This window comes from Hippopotamus amphibius, chromosome 12 (genome assembly GCF_030028045.1).
Source record: "Hippopotamus amphibius kiboko isolate mHipAmp2 chromosome 12, mHipAmp2.hap2, whole genome shotgun sequence".
Classification (NCBI taxonomy): Eukaryota; Metazoa; Chordata; class Mammalia; order Artiodactyla; family Hippopotamidae; genus Hippopotamus; species Hippopotamus amphibius.
In genome coordinates, this window is record NC_080197.1 from 75053054 (window position 1) to 75068243 (window position 15190).

The 15190-nt window shown below is 51.9% G+C and overlaps 1 protein-coding gene across 2 annotated transcripts; it reads left to right on the forward strand.

The window, feature by feature from the left end:
- The first annotated feature begins 1132 nt into the window (after positions 1–1132).
- Positions 1133–5006, forward strand: RBP5 (retinol binding protein 5). Of its 2 annotated transcripts, XM_057703096.1 has the most exons (4): positions 1133–1318; positions 1626–1804; positions 4006–4107; positions 4548–5006. In XM_057703096.1, exons 1-4 carry the CDS (start codon positions 1246–1248, stop codon positions 4599–4601), a joined length of 408 nt encoding a protein of 135 aa, XP_057559079.1. In that variant the 5' UTR covers positions 1133–1245; the 3' UTR covers positions 4602–5006. The 2 variants fall into 2 exon arrangements, with proteins under 2 accessions (XP_057559079.1, XP_057559080.1); XM_057703097.1 differs by lacking the exon at positions 4006–4107 and having other exon boundaries at positions 4548–4745.
- Positions 5007–15190: the final 10184 nt, after the last annotated feature.

Consider the following 15190-nt stretch of genomic DNA (forward strand, 5'->3'; position numbering starts at 1 on the left):
GGTCTCTGAGGAAGCCACGGGTTGGTCAGCAAGGCCAGGGATGGGGCTCAGGGACCGGGGAAGAGCCAGATGTGTATGCTCACCCTCCCTCCCCACCCCCCGCACCTGCCGGGACAGTTCACCACCAGGTGGAATTTCTCCCACTGCCTACCCTCCCTGCCTCCCTCTCCCCAAATTTCCCACCGTAAACCATGATAAGCCAGCCCAGCTGGTTCTGAAGCAGGGGAAGTGGGTTAGGTTTGAGAAGCAGAGAAGTCGGTGCGTGGTGGGGGAGGGAGTAGGGGAGGGGCACATGCTCTCCCCACCCCATGGAAATACATCTGGTAAGCATGTTCTGTCCAAGGGCTCCGGCGGGGCGTGGGTGATGGTATCATCAGTGACTCCAAAGGGAGAGGGAACCCCCTGGTTCCCAAGCCAAAGCGTGTAGAATTCTCCAGAAGAGCCAACCAGCTCCTCCCTCACCTTCTGCTCCAGACTTTGAACTCAGCACCTCCTCAGGCTGCTGACAGCCCCCCTGCAGTTTCTCTGCCCTCCTCCTCATGGTCCTACAGGACAGAGTCTGGACTGCCAGTGTCGGGGCCCCAGCTCAGCAAAGCTGTCTGGGGGAGCTGTGGGGGCCAGTGCTAGAGGATTTTCTTCACTGGGGCTCCCGGCCAGCTGGCTGTCCCCCTTCTTTCCCCACCTCCTCCTCCTCATACCTTTCAGGATCCCAGACTCCGCTCCAGGATCTCAGGATATTGTTAGAACTCATCCTTGAGTGAGTCTGGAAGAGTGCCGCCCTCGACCCAGCAAAATCAGCTCCCTCCCAGGGGAGGCTGCCCTTGGCGTCTCAGGGATGGTTCCCAAACCTGTCAGAAATGGGCTGGAAGCCAAAACTGACCTTCAGAAAGGCTCAAGGGTTGCCTGTCTGACAGCCCCAGATCCTGGTCCAGGTTCCTTCCTCAGGAAAAGCCAAGGTCAGACGCAACCTTGCCAAGTCCCTGCCCCTCTCTGGGGCTGCAGACACCAGCCTCACACTCATCATGGGGAAAGGGAGGGAGGAAGTCTGGCAGGAGTTCTTTATTGCAACAGGGCCCCAGCTCTATAAAAACCCTGGTAGCACAGACTTTACTCAAGCTGCCTCTGTGTGTGCGGAGGCTGGCCCAGAGGCTCCCAGACCCACCTGTCAGAAGACACCCCCTCCCTCTTCACCCTGTCTCCTCTGCTCTCTTGAAATCTTGAACTCCACCTTGGCCAGCCTGGACCATGGCCCCCAACCTCACCGGCTACTACCGCTTTGTCTCACAGAAGAACTTGGAGGACTACTTAGAAGCTCTAAGTAATGGCCTCACTCCTCCTGAACACTTTCTCTCCCCTTCTCCCCTCTCTCTTCCTGCCTCCAGTCCCATTGTGGGGGGGCGGGTGGATGCTGGGGGTCGGACATCGGGGAAAGTCTGGGGGTGGGGGTGCTGGCACCTGACTTGGGCTCCTTTCCTAGCCAGGGGCAGTGTTAGGAGGGAGTAAATCCACAGTCCCAGACCCAGCCGAGGGGATGCTCCCAGCTCCAGGCTGCTGCTGCAGGTGGGAGAGCCCCTGACCAGCTGGCTAAGGGGACCCTTGCTAAGAGACAGCACCCCCCGCCCCAGACATCAGCATGGCTCTGCGGAAGATTGCGCTGCTGCTCAAGCCGGACAAGGAGATTGACCATCAGGGCAACCGCATGACAGTGAAGACCCTCAGCACCTTCCGAAACTACATTCTGGAATTTGAGGTGGGAGTGGAGTTTGAGGAGGACCTGAGGATCGTGGATGGACGGAAGTGCCAGGTACCTTTCCTCAGGCTGGTGCGGGGCGGGGGGCATGGATGAGCAGGGGGCTCAACATTGGGGCAAAACGAAGTGACCGCTCCCTGCCAGAGCCAGGGAGATGATGACCACAGCAGGCTGTGGAGTCCCTAGGATGTCACCCACCCCCCCCAACTCCCTCCAGTTTCTCCCCTGCACCAGACAAAGGGCAAAAGGGGCAGGTCACCCTCAGCCAATGAGCAAACATGTGCTCACCCTCTAGCCTGTGACCCAGTGGACACCACAGTCTCTTTTCCTTCAGCCTCTATAACTCCACTCCAGTGCGGTCCTTTCTGCTTCTTAAGTGTTCCTTTTGGCCTCCTTTGCAGATCCTAGTTCCCCTATTAATCCCTTAAACTGGGATTTTTCCCTAGTATCTTGTTCTTGACTTTCTCTCTCTTGTCTATATACTATCCATGGGCTAAATCATCTACACCATCTATATACTGCCCTGGGAGGTGGGTGAAGTTTCAACTGCCTGCAAAATGTTTCCATCTGTATGCCCCAAGGTCAAGCCCAAAGTCATTATCTTCCTACACAAACCTATTCCTGATTTTATACTTACTGTCTCCATCAATGGCAACAACCAACAGGACCAAAGCCTGGGAGTCACAGTTATTACCCTGTGTTCCCTTACCTCTGTGCTCCCAACACACGAGCACACACACACACACGCACACCTGCACACGTGCACCACATGTAATTGGTCAAGAAGCCTGTATAACTTTTCTGTGCTGTCCAGTATGGTAGCTGCTAGCCATATAGAGATATTGAACATTTGAAATGTAACTGGTCCAAATTGAGATGTGTTATCAGTGTGAAATACACACTGAATTTTAAAGACAATACCAAGAAAGAGTGTAAAACATCTCAGAAATTTGATATTGATTACATGCTGAACTTACAATATTTTGGATATTTTCAGTCGAATAAAATATATTATTAAAATTAATTTCACCTGTTTCTTTTTGCTTTTTTTTAACACTTTAAAAATGAGTTTATTTTCTTTGGTCTACATTGGTGGTTATTTCACAGGTCTTCAACACACAGTCTTTTTGCTTTTCTGATGTGGCTACTAGAAATTTTTTAAATTATATATGTGGCCTGCATTTAGGACCCACTATATTTCTACTGAGCATCACTTGTTTACATGGCTCTCATCTGTCCCTTCCTAGCCTTTCTGTCTGTTACCACCTTATTTCAGGCCCTCATGTCTCTTCTGGTACCCCAAATTGGTCCCCAGTCTTCACCCTCCTCTAATTCACTCTGCCTACTGTAGCCACAAGAGTCAATCTAAAATGTAAAACCACGTCACTCCCTGACTTCAACTCTTTCAGGGACACTCTGTTACATTCCAGGTAAGGTCGATACACTCCACACAGCATCCAAGGGTCTCCCCACAAACATACTGGGTTAGAGCCCCTCACAAAGACCTACTGTTCTTTCTTACCTCTATGCTGTTTCTTTCCTTGCTAGGAAGTTCACGTTATCTTCAATCTAATTAACTCACTGCCTTGAAGACTCAACTCTTCCCTCCCCACTCCCACTGTCAACAGTCTTGCCTGGTATCACAGATACCTACCGCTGCTCCTCTATCTGATCAAGACTCTGAGCTCCTTGGGACTTCCCTGGTGGTCTAGTGGTTAGGATTCCAGGCTTTCACTGCCAGGGGCCCGAGTTCCATCCCTGGTGGGAGAACTAAGATCCCAAAATCCACACGGCACGACCAAAAAAAAAAAAAAAGAGAAAATCTGTAAGATTCTGAGCTCCTTGTTGGGGGGAGGCGGCTATCCTACTGGGGGGCCTAATAATGCTGATTGGAATGCGAGATTCCCTGGTTGGCTCCCAACCAGTCTCCCTTCTTTCCCAAAGTCTCCTCCGAGTCACTCAGAAGTGTCAGAGGACAAATTCCCTGTTCTTCATCACCTAACTCCCAATTTCACTCCCCAAGATCCTGCTTCACCCCTGCTCTGCCCACATGGTCACTGTCACAAACTGTAGGGTCCCTTGAGTGGCCTTCAGGAGTGGGGGAGGGGAGTCCTGCTGAATCACTCAGAAGGGAGGGGCTGGAGCCAGACAGCCTCTGCTGTGATGCAAAGGGGGGCAGCCCAGCCAGAGTGAGGTGGATGCATTTGGGGTGTCCTGCTCCCCCCAGTCTTCCTTTATTCCCGCTCTCCCCATAGACCATAGTCACCTGGGAAGAGGAGAAGCTGGTATGTGTGCAGGAAGGGGAGGTCCCTAACCGGGGCTGGAAACACTGGCTGGAGGGAGAAACGTTGTATCTGGTGAGCAGGGGTGAGGGCTGGGAGAGCAGCTGCGAAGGGGGATGTCTGGGAGCGGGGCCTCCAGCTGGGACAAATCCCCTTGCCCAAATCAAGTACCCCGTCTCCCTCCAAGGAAGGCAGCTGAGGAGGGAAAACGGAAGCCCTGGGAAGAGTGGAAAGAGGAAGTCGAGTGGCCAAGGTGGGCCCTGGCTGCAAGTCAGAGGCATGTCTATAAATCATGAGCGGAGACACAGAGACTTAGCCACTTCAGCTCCCTGACCCAGTCACCTTCCTTCCTCTGGGGTGGGAAGCTGAGGGTTTGGAACAAGGATACAATTCCCCATACATCAAGTGCTCTAGCTGATATATCCTGAAGGATCCAGGGGAGGTCAGGGACCTTGAGAAAGGGACTCGACTGGTGAGAACCTTCTCTGTCCTCATCCTTCCTACTCTGTCCCCAGGAAATGACGGCAAGGGACGCAGTGTGCCAGCAGGTCTTCAAGAAGGTCAAATAGCCAGAGAGGAGCTGAGGCCCCCCCAGACCATGGCGGTCCCCAGACTCCCCTTCAAGCCCAGATGGTCCCAGGTCAGCAGTCCCTTTCTAAGGCCACTCACCCTCCCTCTGCACCCCCTCCCCCCCACCCCATGTTAATCTATAACTTGCAGCCCCCAGGCCAAAGTCCTTTCTTTCTCACACTCCACTGCGCAAGAGTGACCTCAAATGCAGTTCAAAGTCTGGCCTCCTAGATGAGAGAAACAGGCAAAGGGGAAAGGGCCCTGAGTATAGCGGATCCCCACTCTCTTTCATTCATTTGGCCTCTTATTTTCCCTCTAAGAAATAACTCAGCTTTGAGCATTGGAGCATTAGTGGAAACCCTATCCTGGAAAAAGTGTGACTGGATTCAAGAATTTAAGCAAGAGCTCCTGGGAGAGTCTTTTTGTCCATTTCGTTGTCTTTCTTCTTGAGAAACCTCATGGGCTCAGCAGAACCAGGCCCAAGGTACAGCCCCAGCCACACGGAGTTCAGCAGACCACATTGCCTGACATCTAATGAGCCCTGGCCATCGTATGCCTGCAGCCTACATGTTGGGGAACAGGAATGGGTCAGGGCGAGACCTCTGTCCAGTGCTGGGGAGCCTGGGAAGCTTCTAAATAATGGCCTGGGCTCCATGTCTGCTTTGGGAAGGACAGGCAGGAAGAGGGCCAGAAAAGGGAAGCAGATGAAGGATACAAGGCCAAGGGCTAGAAAGATGGGGGACACGAGGGCATGAAAGGGACAGTAGGTGTGAAGGCAACAGGCCTCTAAGGACCCTCTGCCTACAGTCCAGCAGGGCTGGGGACAGAAGCTAGGGGGCACAACTGAAGACAGCACAGCCCCTCCCTTAGGGTCCTAGAATTGCTGCCCTGGAAAATGGCCCGGAAGGGTTGGGCCTGTTCAGAGTTAGGGCCAGCTCCAGCCTCTGGTCACCTCCCTACCTCCAGGGCTCGTTCAGAATAAAATTCCCATGGGACAAGAGCAGAGAGAAGAGGGCTCAAGGTGGGGTGGGGACAGAGCCCAGCTGGGGGAGGGGAGGGGATTGCTGGAAAGTCCCTGGCCTGTGCTCACTGGATGAACACCCCTGCCCCCGCTTCCTGCAATGGCTGGGCCCCTGCACATCTGAGATGGTCTCTGGGGCTCCAGCCAAGAACCAGGATTGCAGCACTCATCCCACCACAAGCCTGGAATGAATCTGGGAAAGACAAGGACAAGAATGCAGAGTGGACCTGAGCAGCTTCTTCCCTGCCCAGCCTCTCCACAGGGTCCCCAGCAGAGTGGGGAAGGGAGAGCCCTCCTCTCGGCAAAGCCCCCCAGCAGAAGCTCCGAGGACTGGGGGATCCTACCTTGTCCCTTCCCAGGTGCAGCAAAGGTGCAGGGAGATGCTCCGTGTGTATTTACCAGGTCCCCGCCACTCCGAGTTCACAGCGCACGTCCAGGCCTCTCCCACAGGACTGCCCTCTGTGCTCTGCATGTCAGCCCCTTGCTGGGGTCTTGCCAGAGGGCCTGACCCAGGAGACATAGGCCTCCGTGGTGACTGTTGGACCCAAGTGGAAGCAGCCTCAGTCCCCCAAAACTCCTGTGACATGAGCACCCACACTCTCCCTCCTGTGGGTCCACATCCTCCACTCGCTCCTCCCCCTCCAAGAGCCAGAATCCAACAAGAGGCCTGGAGACCCCAAAGGAACACAAGCAAACAGAGAAGGACTGAGCTGCTTCAGGGCATCTCCAAGGGGGTGAGAGCGGGACCCACCCAGATGCAGGAAGCCAAGGCTGCCATTTCCCCTGTGGGCAGCAGGGGGCACTGCTCGCTGCAGTGGGAACCAGAGACCCACCAAGTTCAGTCCTCCCTCCTCCAACACCCCGTTGGATATTCCATTCCTGTCCCCAACACACACACACACACACACACACACACACTCACACACACTCTCACACACACACACACATCAATTCCCAGCCCACGTGCTCACCCTGCCAAGACCCTAGCCCTCAATCCAGTCAGGCCACACCACTCACTGTCAGCTGGAAGAGATGGTCACCATGGGCACCAATGTGTGAGTGATGCAAGGGGGGCGGGGCGGGGAGCGGCGGCCACAGACAGGTGGTCCCACCCCAGCCCTTCTAGGGACACACAAAGCTGTGCATCCCAGGACCGTCTTTGACCTTGTTGACCTGAGTCTTAGACTCCAGGGAGATGATCAGGAAGCAAATGTGTTTATTTCCACGCCAGATGGAGTGACTGCACCCTTCCAGCCCAGCTCCATGCCAGGCCCCTGCCTCCTCCCCATCCGCCAGGCCCAGATAGCGCCGAATGGTCACAAACAAGCTTCCAGCCTGAGCTCCACATGACCCTTTAGCCTTGACTTTTTAGGTCAGACCAGAGCCCTCTGCTCAGAAGAAGCTAACCAACCTGGATCAGAGGTCAGGAGCCCGTGTGTGTCCTGAAGCAAGGACCCCCTGCGGCCCAAGGACTTGGGCTCACCTTCTGGTAGGGGCCCCAGAGGAGGCAGCAGTGACAAAGTCTAGCTGTGTATCCCCCCCAACTGCCCCCTCACCTCAGCCACCATCTCCTGCATGCCCTCACCCCACATGCCCAGACCTGCAGGTGGGAAGGGGGGCAGGAAATTCCTCACATGCTGAGCACAAAGGCATCCCAGGCAGGAGCTGATCCTGTAATGCGGAGGCAGGACCTCTATCGCAGCAGGGAACCCTTAGAGGCCACTGCCAATCATAGGACCCCAAGAGAGAGCAGAGTCCTGGCCCCCTCCCTCCTCAAATGTTATCCCCTAAGGAGCAAGAACCACACCTCGTCTAGCCTTAAGTACCCAAAGGTCAGTGAGAGGCCTGCTGTCCCCGATGTGGCTGAGGATGAAGATGTGGGTGGGAGGACCCTGGCTGTGGCTGCCCCTCCCCTCCTACCTCTCCCTGCCCTTCCATGGGCTCTTCTTCCTCCTCTGGAGATGGATGCTCCAGCCCAGCCTGGGGACCACCTCCAGTACCTCCACCCAGCTCTCTGGGATGACATCTCCGGGATGTCCCCCCCAACCTCCCCCACCATAACAGCCTCAGTCATGACAGCACCTGTGCCATCAGGATACCCAGGGACTGACCTGGAGCCATCCCAGAGTTGGGTCCATGATCACAGACAGGCCAGGATGGCGGAGATGTTGCAGGTCTAGCAGGAGGTGAAAGGGTCCTGGGTGAGGGGACTACATGGGAAAATCAAAGGGCTCTGTGTAGGACTCTGATGTAGCCAACCTGGGTTTTCAGGGAGGGCAGAAAGAAAGAGACAAAGATTATAGACCCAGGCCTCTGAGGCCAGGGGTGCAAGCAGTGGCCTGGCCTGACCAGGGGCCAGACCAGCACCTACCAGGCCCTCCTCCTCTTCCCTGAGATCTCAGCCAACAGAATGGCTCTGGGCTGGCTCTGGGCTATCTCTGTGGGCACCTGGGCTCCAGGCTGAATACTACCCTCACCAGAGGCCATTTAGGTTCCAGGGGCCTGAGATGGAGCTGACCTGTCACACTCACCCTTCCAGCAGGAGCAGGGGACCTCTGTCTTCTCGAGGACTTGGCGGCCCACCACCTGTCTGGGGGTGAGCCTCCTGCCTCTCCCCACCCACCCAGGCCCGAGTCTCACTGTCCTCTTGTGCTGGCCACTAAGAGAGGGGGCAGCCCTAGGATCCTCCACTCTGTCCCCCATGGGCAGTGCCCGAGCAGAGGGTCGCCAGCACAGCCAGGCCACTGGGTTCATGGATAAACCACTTGCCTCAGAACCTCTAGATGAGCCTAAAATGGCATCCAAAATTGGGAGGGAGTATTACACTGTGGGCTACCTCTCACTCACTGTGTGAACATATACAAGCCACTAACCCTCAGTAAATGAGCCACATTTGCTGGTCACCCAAGGCAATACCAAGAATACTCCCTTCCTGCTAGGAATTTTGGGAGGTTTCTACGTAAAATCACTCAGCGCAGAAACTGGAATAGAGGAAGCACTGACGAATGTTATCTGTCATTGCTTTTATTATCCCTGCCTCTCCACTTGATTGAAATTCTCTTAACTGGACATAAAGCCTAGTTTTCTACAGTTAAAGATGAGACCTCACTGCCCATGCCCCGGGGTTACATGGTGCTGGTATTTATAACAAAGTGCAGTGACTGATACCAGACATTTAGAGACAGTACGGCCTCACCTTGGCTGTGCAGGCAGGTAAACTGTCTGAGAGGTGATGGATGGAGGAGAATTGTTGCCTGCACTGGGTCTCCAGACCTAGAATCTCATTGTATTCTGCAGCCCCTCACCCCCATGAGGACAAGTGTGCATCCCAGCCAGCACCTCCCTGCTGAGCCCCTGCTCTGCTCCTGCCCATGGGCTGCAAACTGTAGAGCAACAGCTACTTTTACCTCCACCCCCTGCCCCCACCAGGGAGAGAAGGCTTCAGTGCAGGAGGGAGGGAGCTGATAGGGGGACAGGGGCCCAGCCGCATGCACTGAGGTGGCAGCTCTTCATGTAGCCATCAGTCTCCTCTGAGTCCCTGGTGGGCTTCTCCCCAACAGGACACATGGAAGCTACCCTGGTCAAGGTCAAGGGACTGGACCCCCACGGCAGGGGCTCTGTCCAGGCTCGGCTCCTCCAGTCCCCAGGTGCAGCAGCAGCCACTTTCCCTTGATCCCCTGCCTCCTCACCCTTCTTCCCCACAATGCCAACACCAGCCAGCACCCTCCCCACCTGAGGGGACTCCACCCTCCTGCCCCGACCCCCTGCAGCGCACCCCTGCCACCTTTCTGCACTAAAAAGACTCCAGCCATCCCTCTATCTGGGCCTCTATCTGGGCCTCCCCAGCCCTCCCTGCCCCACAGATGAGTCAGGAGCCCAAGGGGCTACTTCACCATCACCTGCCCAGTTTTCCTTCCGCACGTATATGTGTATCTTTCATGAGTCTGTCTTGCATGTCTCTTCTACGTACTGCATTGCCTTTCATCCATGTTCTAGATGATTGCTGAGAGCCAGCCTTCTCTCTTTCCTCCCTGCACGGAACACAGGAGCCGTAGTGCATTGGTTGTCCCAGGTACACGGGCGAGACAGAGCTAAAAGCACTGCTATTGGCGCCAGGGTTGCTGCCTCATTGTGTGATCTTGGGCAAATTATTTCACCTCTGTGCCTTTGTCTCTGCACAGGAAGGGTCTGTTCAGCCTGGATGCTCTATAACTGATCTACTATCCTCCCTTCACATCCACCCCTCCCCTTGGCTTCCTCTCTCCCTCCCAGCTGTTTGCAGAAAAGCCTTGCTCGCTGTCCTTGACCCAGCTGTCAGGAAATTGTTGTCATTCTTAATGTGCAAGCTCCTCAGTGGAGAGAGAACCCCAGCTTGGGAAGGGGCAGCTAGGTCACAAAGCACTCCCCTGCTCCTCAGGGTGGCTCCCCTATCCTCTGCTGCCACTAACCTCCCTTCCTTTCTTCGTGAGCAGCACAGATGGGACAAGGGGACACTGTTGGAATAAGGGTTTGTTAAAGTCTTGGAGGAAACAAAGGGAGCTAGAACAGAGAGTATTATAGAAGTCGATCATCTGAGGTCCAAGTGCAGCCTCACCCATAGATTCCTTATTGTGGAAGGAAGGAACAGTGCCAGCTACAGCAGAACCGCCTCGCCATTAGCAAGCCAGGCACATACGCAGTATGTTTAAAGAGTCCTTTACTAAAGGACTTTACTCCAGGCTTGAGAGTCCACACAAAGCCCCCGGGGTGCGGGAGCTTTGGAACTGAAATCTCCAGCCTCTGAACTCATCCCTTTGGACAATCTGCTGGTGGGGGACCACAGTCCTAGATTCTTGGGACTCACGCTATGGTTACCCTCCCAAGGTTGGAAAGGGCATCCTATCTGGGGCTTCTCCTTCCTGCCCATCCCTCTCCTTTTCAACAGCTTCTTGGTCCTTTTTAACCCTTTGCTGTCCTCCCGAAGCCCCACCTCCTCTTGTGCTTGGTCCCCTGTAGGTCATACTTTGATCTGTGCAGTCTTGCTACTTGATGGGGTGGGTGAAGGAGTATTTCAGATGTTAAGGATGAGGAGGAGAGGGTCAGAACCCCGAAGGCACTCTGGCTTCAGGTTAATGCATCTGAGATGTAACCATACCTAGCAAAGATAACTTCCTGCTAGCTGATCTTCTGCATTTATGGTATTAAAAACTCTGTCTACTTCTGAGATAGCCAGCCTGGCACTTGAGGGTCCTTGTTTCCCGGAATTCCCATCCTTATGTCCTCTCTTCCCATATTGCATCAGGGTTGGTCTGTGTGACCAATAGAATATGGCTGTGGGGATACTGCATTACCTCCAAGGCTATTATAAAAGACATTTTGGATTTTCTGTATGACATTGTGCTTATAGTTAACACTTGTACCCTCAAAACTTTGTTAAGAGGGTATATCTCATGTCAAGGGCTCTTACCACAATAAAAATTTTTTTAACTTTTTATTTATATTTTTTTTACAATAAACTGCATATATTTAGAGTGTACAATTTGGTATCCCAATCTCCCAATTCATTTCCCCCAACCCTCCCTGCTTTCCCCACTTGGTGTCCATATGTTTGTTCTCTACATCTGTGTCTCTAGTTCTGCCTTACAAACCAGTTGATCTGTACCATTTTTCTATAGTCCACATATATGTGTTAATATATGATATTTGTTTTTCTCTTTCTGACTCACTTTACTCTGTATGACAGTCTCTACATCCATGTCTCTAAAAATGTCCCAGTTTCATTGCTTTTTACAGCTGAGTAATATTCCATTGTATGTATGTACCACATCTTCTTTATCCATTCATCTGTTGATGGACATTTAGTTTGCTTCCATGTCCTGGCTATTGTAAATAGCGCTGCAATGAACATTGGAGTGCATGTGTCTATTTGAATTATGGTGTTCTCTGGGTATATGCCCAGTAGTGGGATTGCTGGGTCATATGGTAGTTCTATTTTTAATTTTGCAAGGAACCTCCATACTGTTCTCCATAGTGGCTGTATCAATTTACATTCCCACCAGCAATGCAAGAGCGTTCCTTTTTCTCCACACCTTTTCCAGCATTTACTGTTTGTCGATTTTCTGATGATGCCCATTCTAACAGGTGTGAGGTGATACCTCATTGTCGTTTTGATTTGCATTTCTCTAATAATTAGTGATGTTGAGCAGCTTTTCATGTGCCTCTTGGCCATCTGTATGTCTTCTTTGGAGAAATGCCTATTTAGGTCTTCTGCCCATTTTTTGATTGGGTTGTTTGTTTTTTTGATATTAAGCTGGGTAAACTGTTTATATATTTTGGTGATTAATCCTTTGTCTGTTGATTCATTTGCAAATATTTTTTCCCATTCTGAGGGTTGTCTTTTTGTCTTGCTTATAGTTTCCTTTGCTGTGCAGAAGCTTTGAAGTTTCATTAGGTCCCACTTATTTATTTTTGTTTCCATTACTCTAGGGGATGGATCAAAAAAGATCTTGCTGTTATTTACATCGAAGAGTGTTCTTCCTATGTTTTCCTCTAGCAGTTTTATAGTGTCTGGCCTTACATTTAGGTCTTTTATCCATTTCGAGTTTATTTTCGTGTATGGTGTTAGGAAGTGTTCTAATTTCATTCTTTTACATGTAGCTGTCCAGTTTTCCCAGCACCACTTATTGAAGAGGCTGCCTTTTCTCCATTTTATATCCTTGCCTCCTTTGTCATAGGTTAGTTGACCATAGTTTATCTCTGGGCTTTCTATCCTGTTCCATTGATCTATATTTCTGTTTTTGTGCCAGTACCATGCTATCTTGATCACTATGGCCTTGTAGTATAGCCTGAAGTCAGGAAGCCTGATTCCACCAACTCCATCTTTCCTTCTCCAGATTTTTTGGCTATTCGGGGTCTTTTGTGTTTCCATACAAATCATAAAATTTCTTGTTCTAGTTCTGTGAAAAATGCCATTGGTAATTTGATTGGGATTGCATTGAATCTGTAAATTGCTTTCGGTAATATAGTCATTTTCACAATGTTGATTCTTCCAATCCAAGAACATGGTATGTCCCTCCATCTGTTTGTGTCTTCTTTGATTTCTTTCATTAGTGTCTTATAGTTTTCTGAGTACAGGTCTTTGACCACCTTGGTTAGGTTTATTCCTAGGTATTTTATTCTTTTTGTTGCAATGGTGAATGGGATTGTTAACAGGGTATATCTCATGTCAAGGACTCTTACCACAATAAAATTTAAAAAAAAATTTTTTTTAAGACATTTTGGCCTCCACTTTGCTCCTTCTATCTTAGATCACTCTGGGGAAAGCCAGCTACTATGTCATGGGGACACTCAAGTGTCTTATGAAGAGGGCCATGTGGCAAGGAACCGAGGCCCCCAACCCTCAGCTGTGTGAGGGGACCATCTTGGAAGCAGAGCCTTCAACCCAGTCAAACCTTCAGATAACTACAGTCCTGGCCAAGACCTTGACCATGAGAGACGCTGAGCCAAAATCACCCATCTTAGCTGCTTCTGGATTCCTGACCCTCAGAAACTATATCAAATAATACATTTGTTGTTTTAAACTGCTAAGTATACAGGTGATCTATCACACAACAGATAACACATATTCTCACATATGAGTCTCACCACAAATGACCCTCACCCTAGCGCCATAGCCTCAATAGCTGGCAAAAGGGTTGGGGGCAGGCGACTTAGGGTGATGAAAACCTGTCTATCCTCAAAAAGGTATGGCTCCACACCCAGTGTCATAGGCCCTTCCATCCTAACTCTAAGCTCAGACAACTTCTGAGCACCCAGCACTAGGGGCCCACATCTCAGTGCTGGCCCCTCTAGAAGTCTAAAAAGAATGGAGTTCAGAGACAGACAGGTGTCGCCTGTCCCTCCTCTTTGAGGCCCACCTGCTGGACTATTGCCTGAGAACCCACCTCTTCCCAAGGTAATTGTTAAAAGGAATGCCCAGCATCTTCAGGTGATACCCTGCCCCTTTCAGAGATGTGTGACCTTACTCTGTGGCTTCAATAGGACAAGTGCAGCAGAGTCCAACTCAACAAGCCTCACATCATTAGAGAGAGGACATCCAGAAGCAAGGAGGCTATATTAGCTAGAGTCAGATCTTTACTTCTGGGAAGCTGATTGACAAATTCTGCAGAGGACAGAGCAGCAGGGTCCTGAAGACCAGCAGCAGTGAGGGAAAGGTGGTGTCCAGAGAGACAAGGCAGAGAAGAGCCACAGCTGGACCTGGACGTGGCTTATACCTCGTAGAGTTAAGGAATCTCTGGGGTCCTGCGCAGCCCTCCACGGCCAGCACAGTAATACCGGAACCAGAGGTTTCTTTGCTGAAAAGAGGGAGGATGAGATGGAGAAACATTGGTGGAAGAAGACTTGATGCAGACACCAGCAGGTGTAGCCAAATCTGATGACTGACTGCAAAGAGGAGGCCGCTGAGGATGGTGTTTCAATGACTTTCTGTTCTGCTGTGCTCTCCCCAATGGAGACTGTGGGTGTCCTCCCAACCTGCCACACTGTAAATTCTGCTGTCACCCAAGAGAAGCAGAACATTCACCAGGTCAGATCTGCGACCAGTGCCAGAAGTCCTATCTCCAAATGAAGAGCAGAGGGGGTAGTAGCCAGGCCCCCAGGTGAGGACCAGCCAAGCCACCTCAAGGACACCGTCCATTCATAAGGCTGCTCTCTCCAAAAAAGGGCAAGGTATCTGGCAGTGAGGGGCAGGGTCAATGGCCAGAACTCTCACTGGGGAACAGTAAAGGGGGCAAGGTAATACTGGGAGTGAACTTCACTCCCTCCCCTCGCTGGCTCAGGAAAACAGGAAGGAGGCTCAGGCACCCTCTCCTGCACCATCTGCCTCCATCGCCAACCCCAGCTCCTGGACATATCTGTCTACCATGGGCTCTCTTCCCCGCCAGGCACCTGCCTTGGAAACTCCAGTATCTGCCTGGTGCACACTCTCCCTCTCTGCCCCATAGTGCGAGCTCATCCATAGATATGGGGCGGGGGGGTACCTCCGTGTGCCCCATTAATGAGTGAAGAATGTGCCCTGGCAGTCAAGGAGCTTGGGCTTTATCTTGAGGACCAGAGGGAAAATTCACTGAAGGGTTTTAAACTGGGAGGGGCATGATGAGTGGATACTGTAGACAGATAGCTGACAGAGTAGGGAAGGAGGACAAGAGGGACAAGGCTAGTGGCTGACCTGCCTTTGCTGTTGACTCAACCCCTCCCAAATATCCTTAACCTATGGAAACCAACTAGAAACCAGAGATGACTTGGGGGTAGGGGAGTGAGCAGGACAGACCCAACTCCAGCAGAGTCACTCTTACCCCTAAATCCCTCATCTGCCGCATCTCTGCTGGCCATTAGGGACAGAAGCCCAGGATCCTAGCCCACCTAACTCAGACCTCCTCAGCCCCCTCTGCTCTCCACCTCACTCCTGTATCTCTCCTCACCTGGCCCAGGGCAAGCTCTCTAAAGACAGGAAACTTCTCCGCCCCCTCAGCCCAGGTCTTCTGAGGCTGTTTGGATTCCAAGAGAGAGAAAACTCCTCTCTAAATGCTG

Coding starts and splice junctions, on each gene's coding strand:
- RBP5 (XM_057703096.1), top strand. CDS start 1,246: ATGGCCCCCAACCTCACCGGCTACTACCGCTTTGTCTCACAGAAGAAC. Junction 1,319..1,625: donor GGACTACTTAGAAGCTCTAA/GTAATGGCCTCA, acceptor CCCCCGCCCCAG/ACATCAGCATGGCTCTGCGG. Junction 4,108..4,547: donor AGGGAGAAACGTTGTATCTG/GTGAGCAGGGGT, acceptor CTCTGTCCCCAG/GAAATGACGGCAAGGGACGC.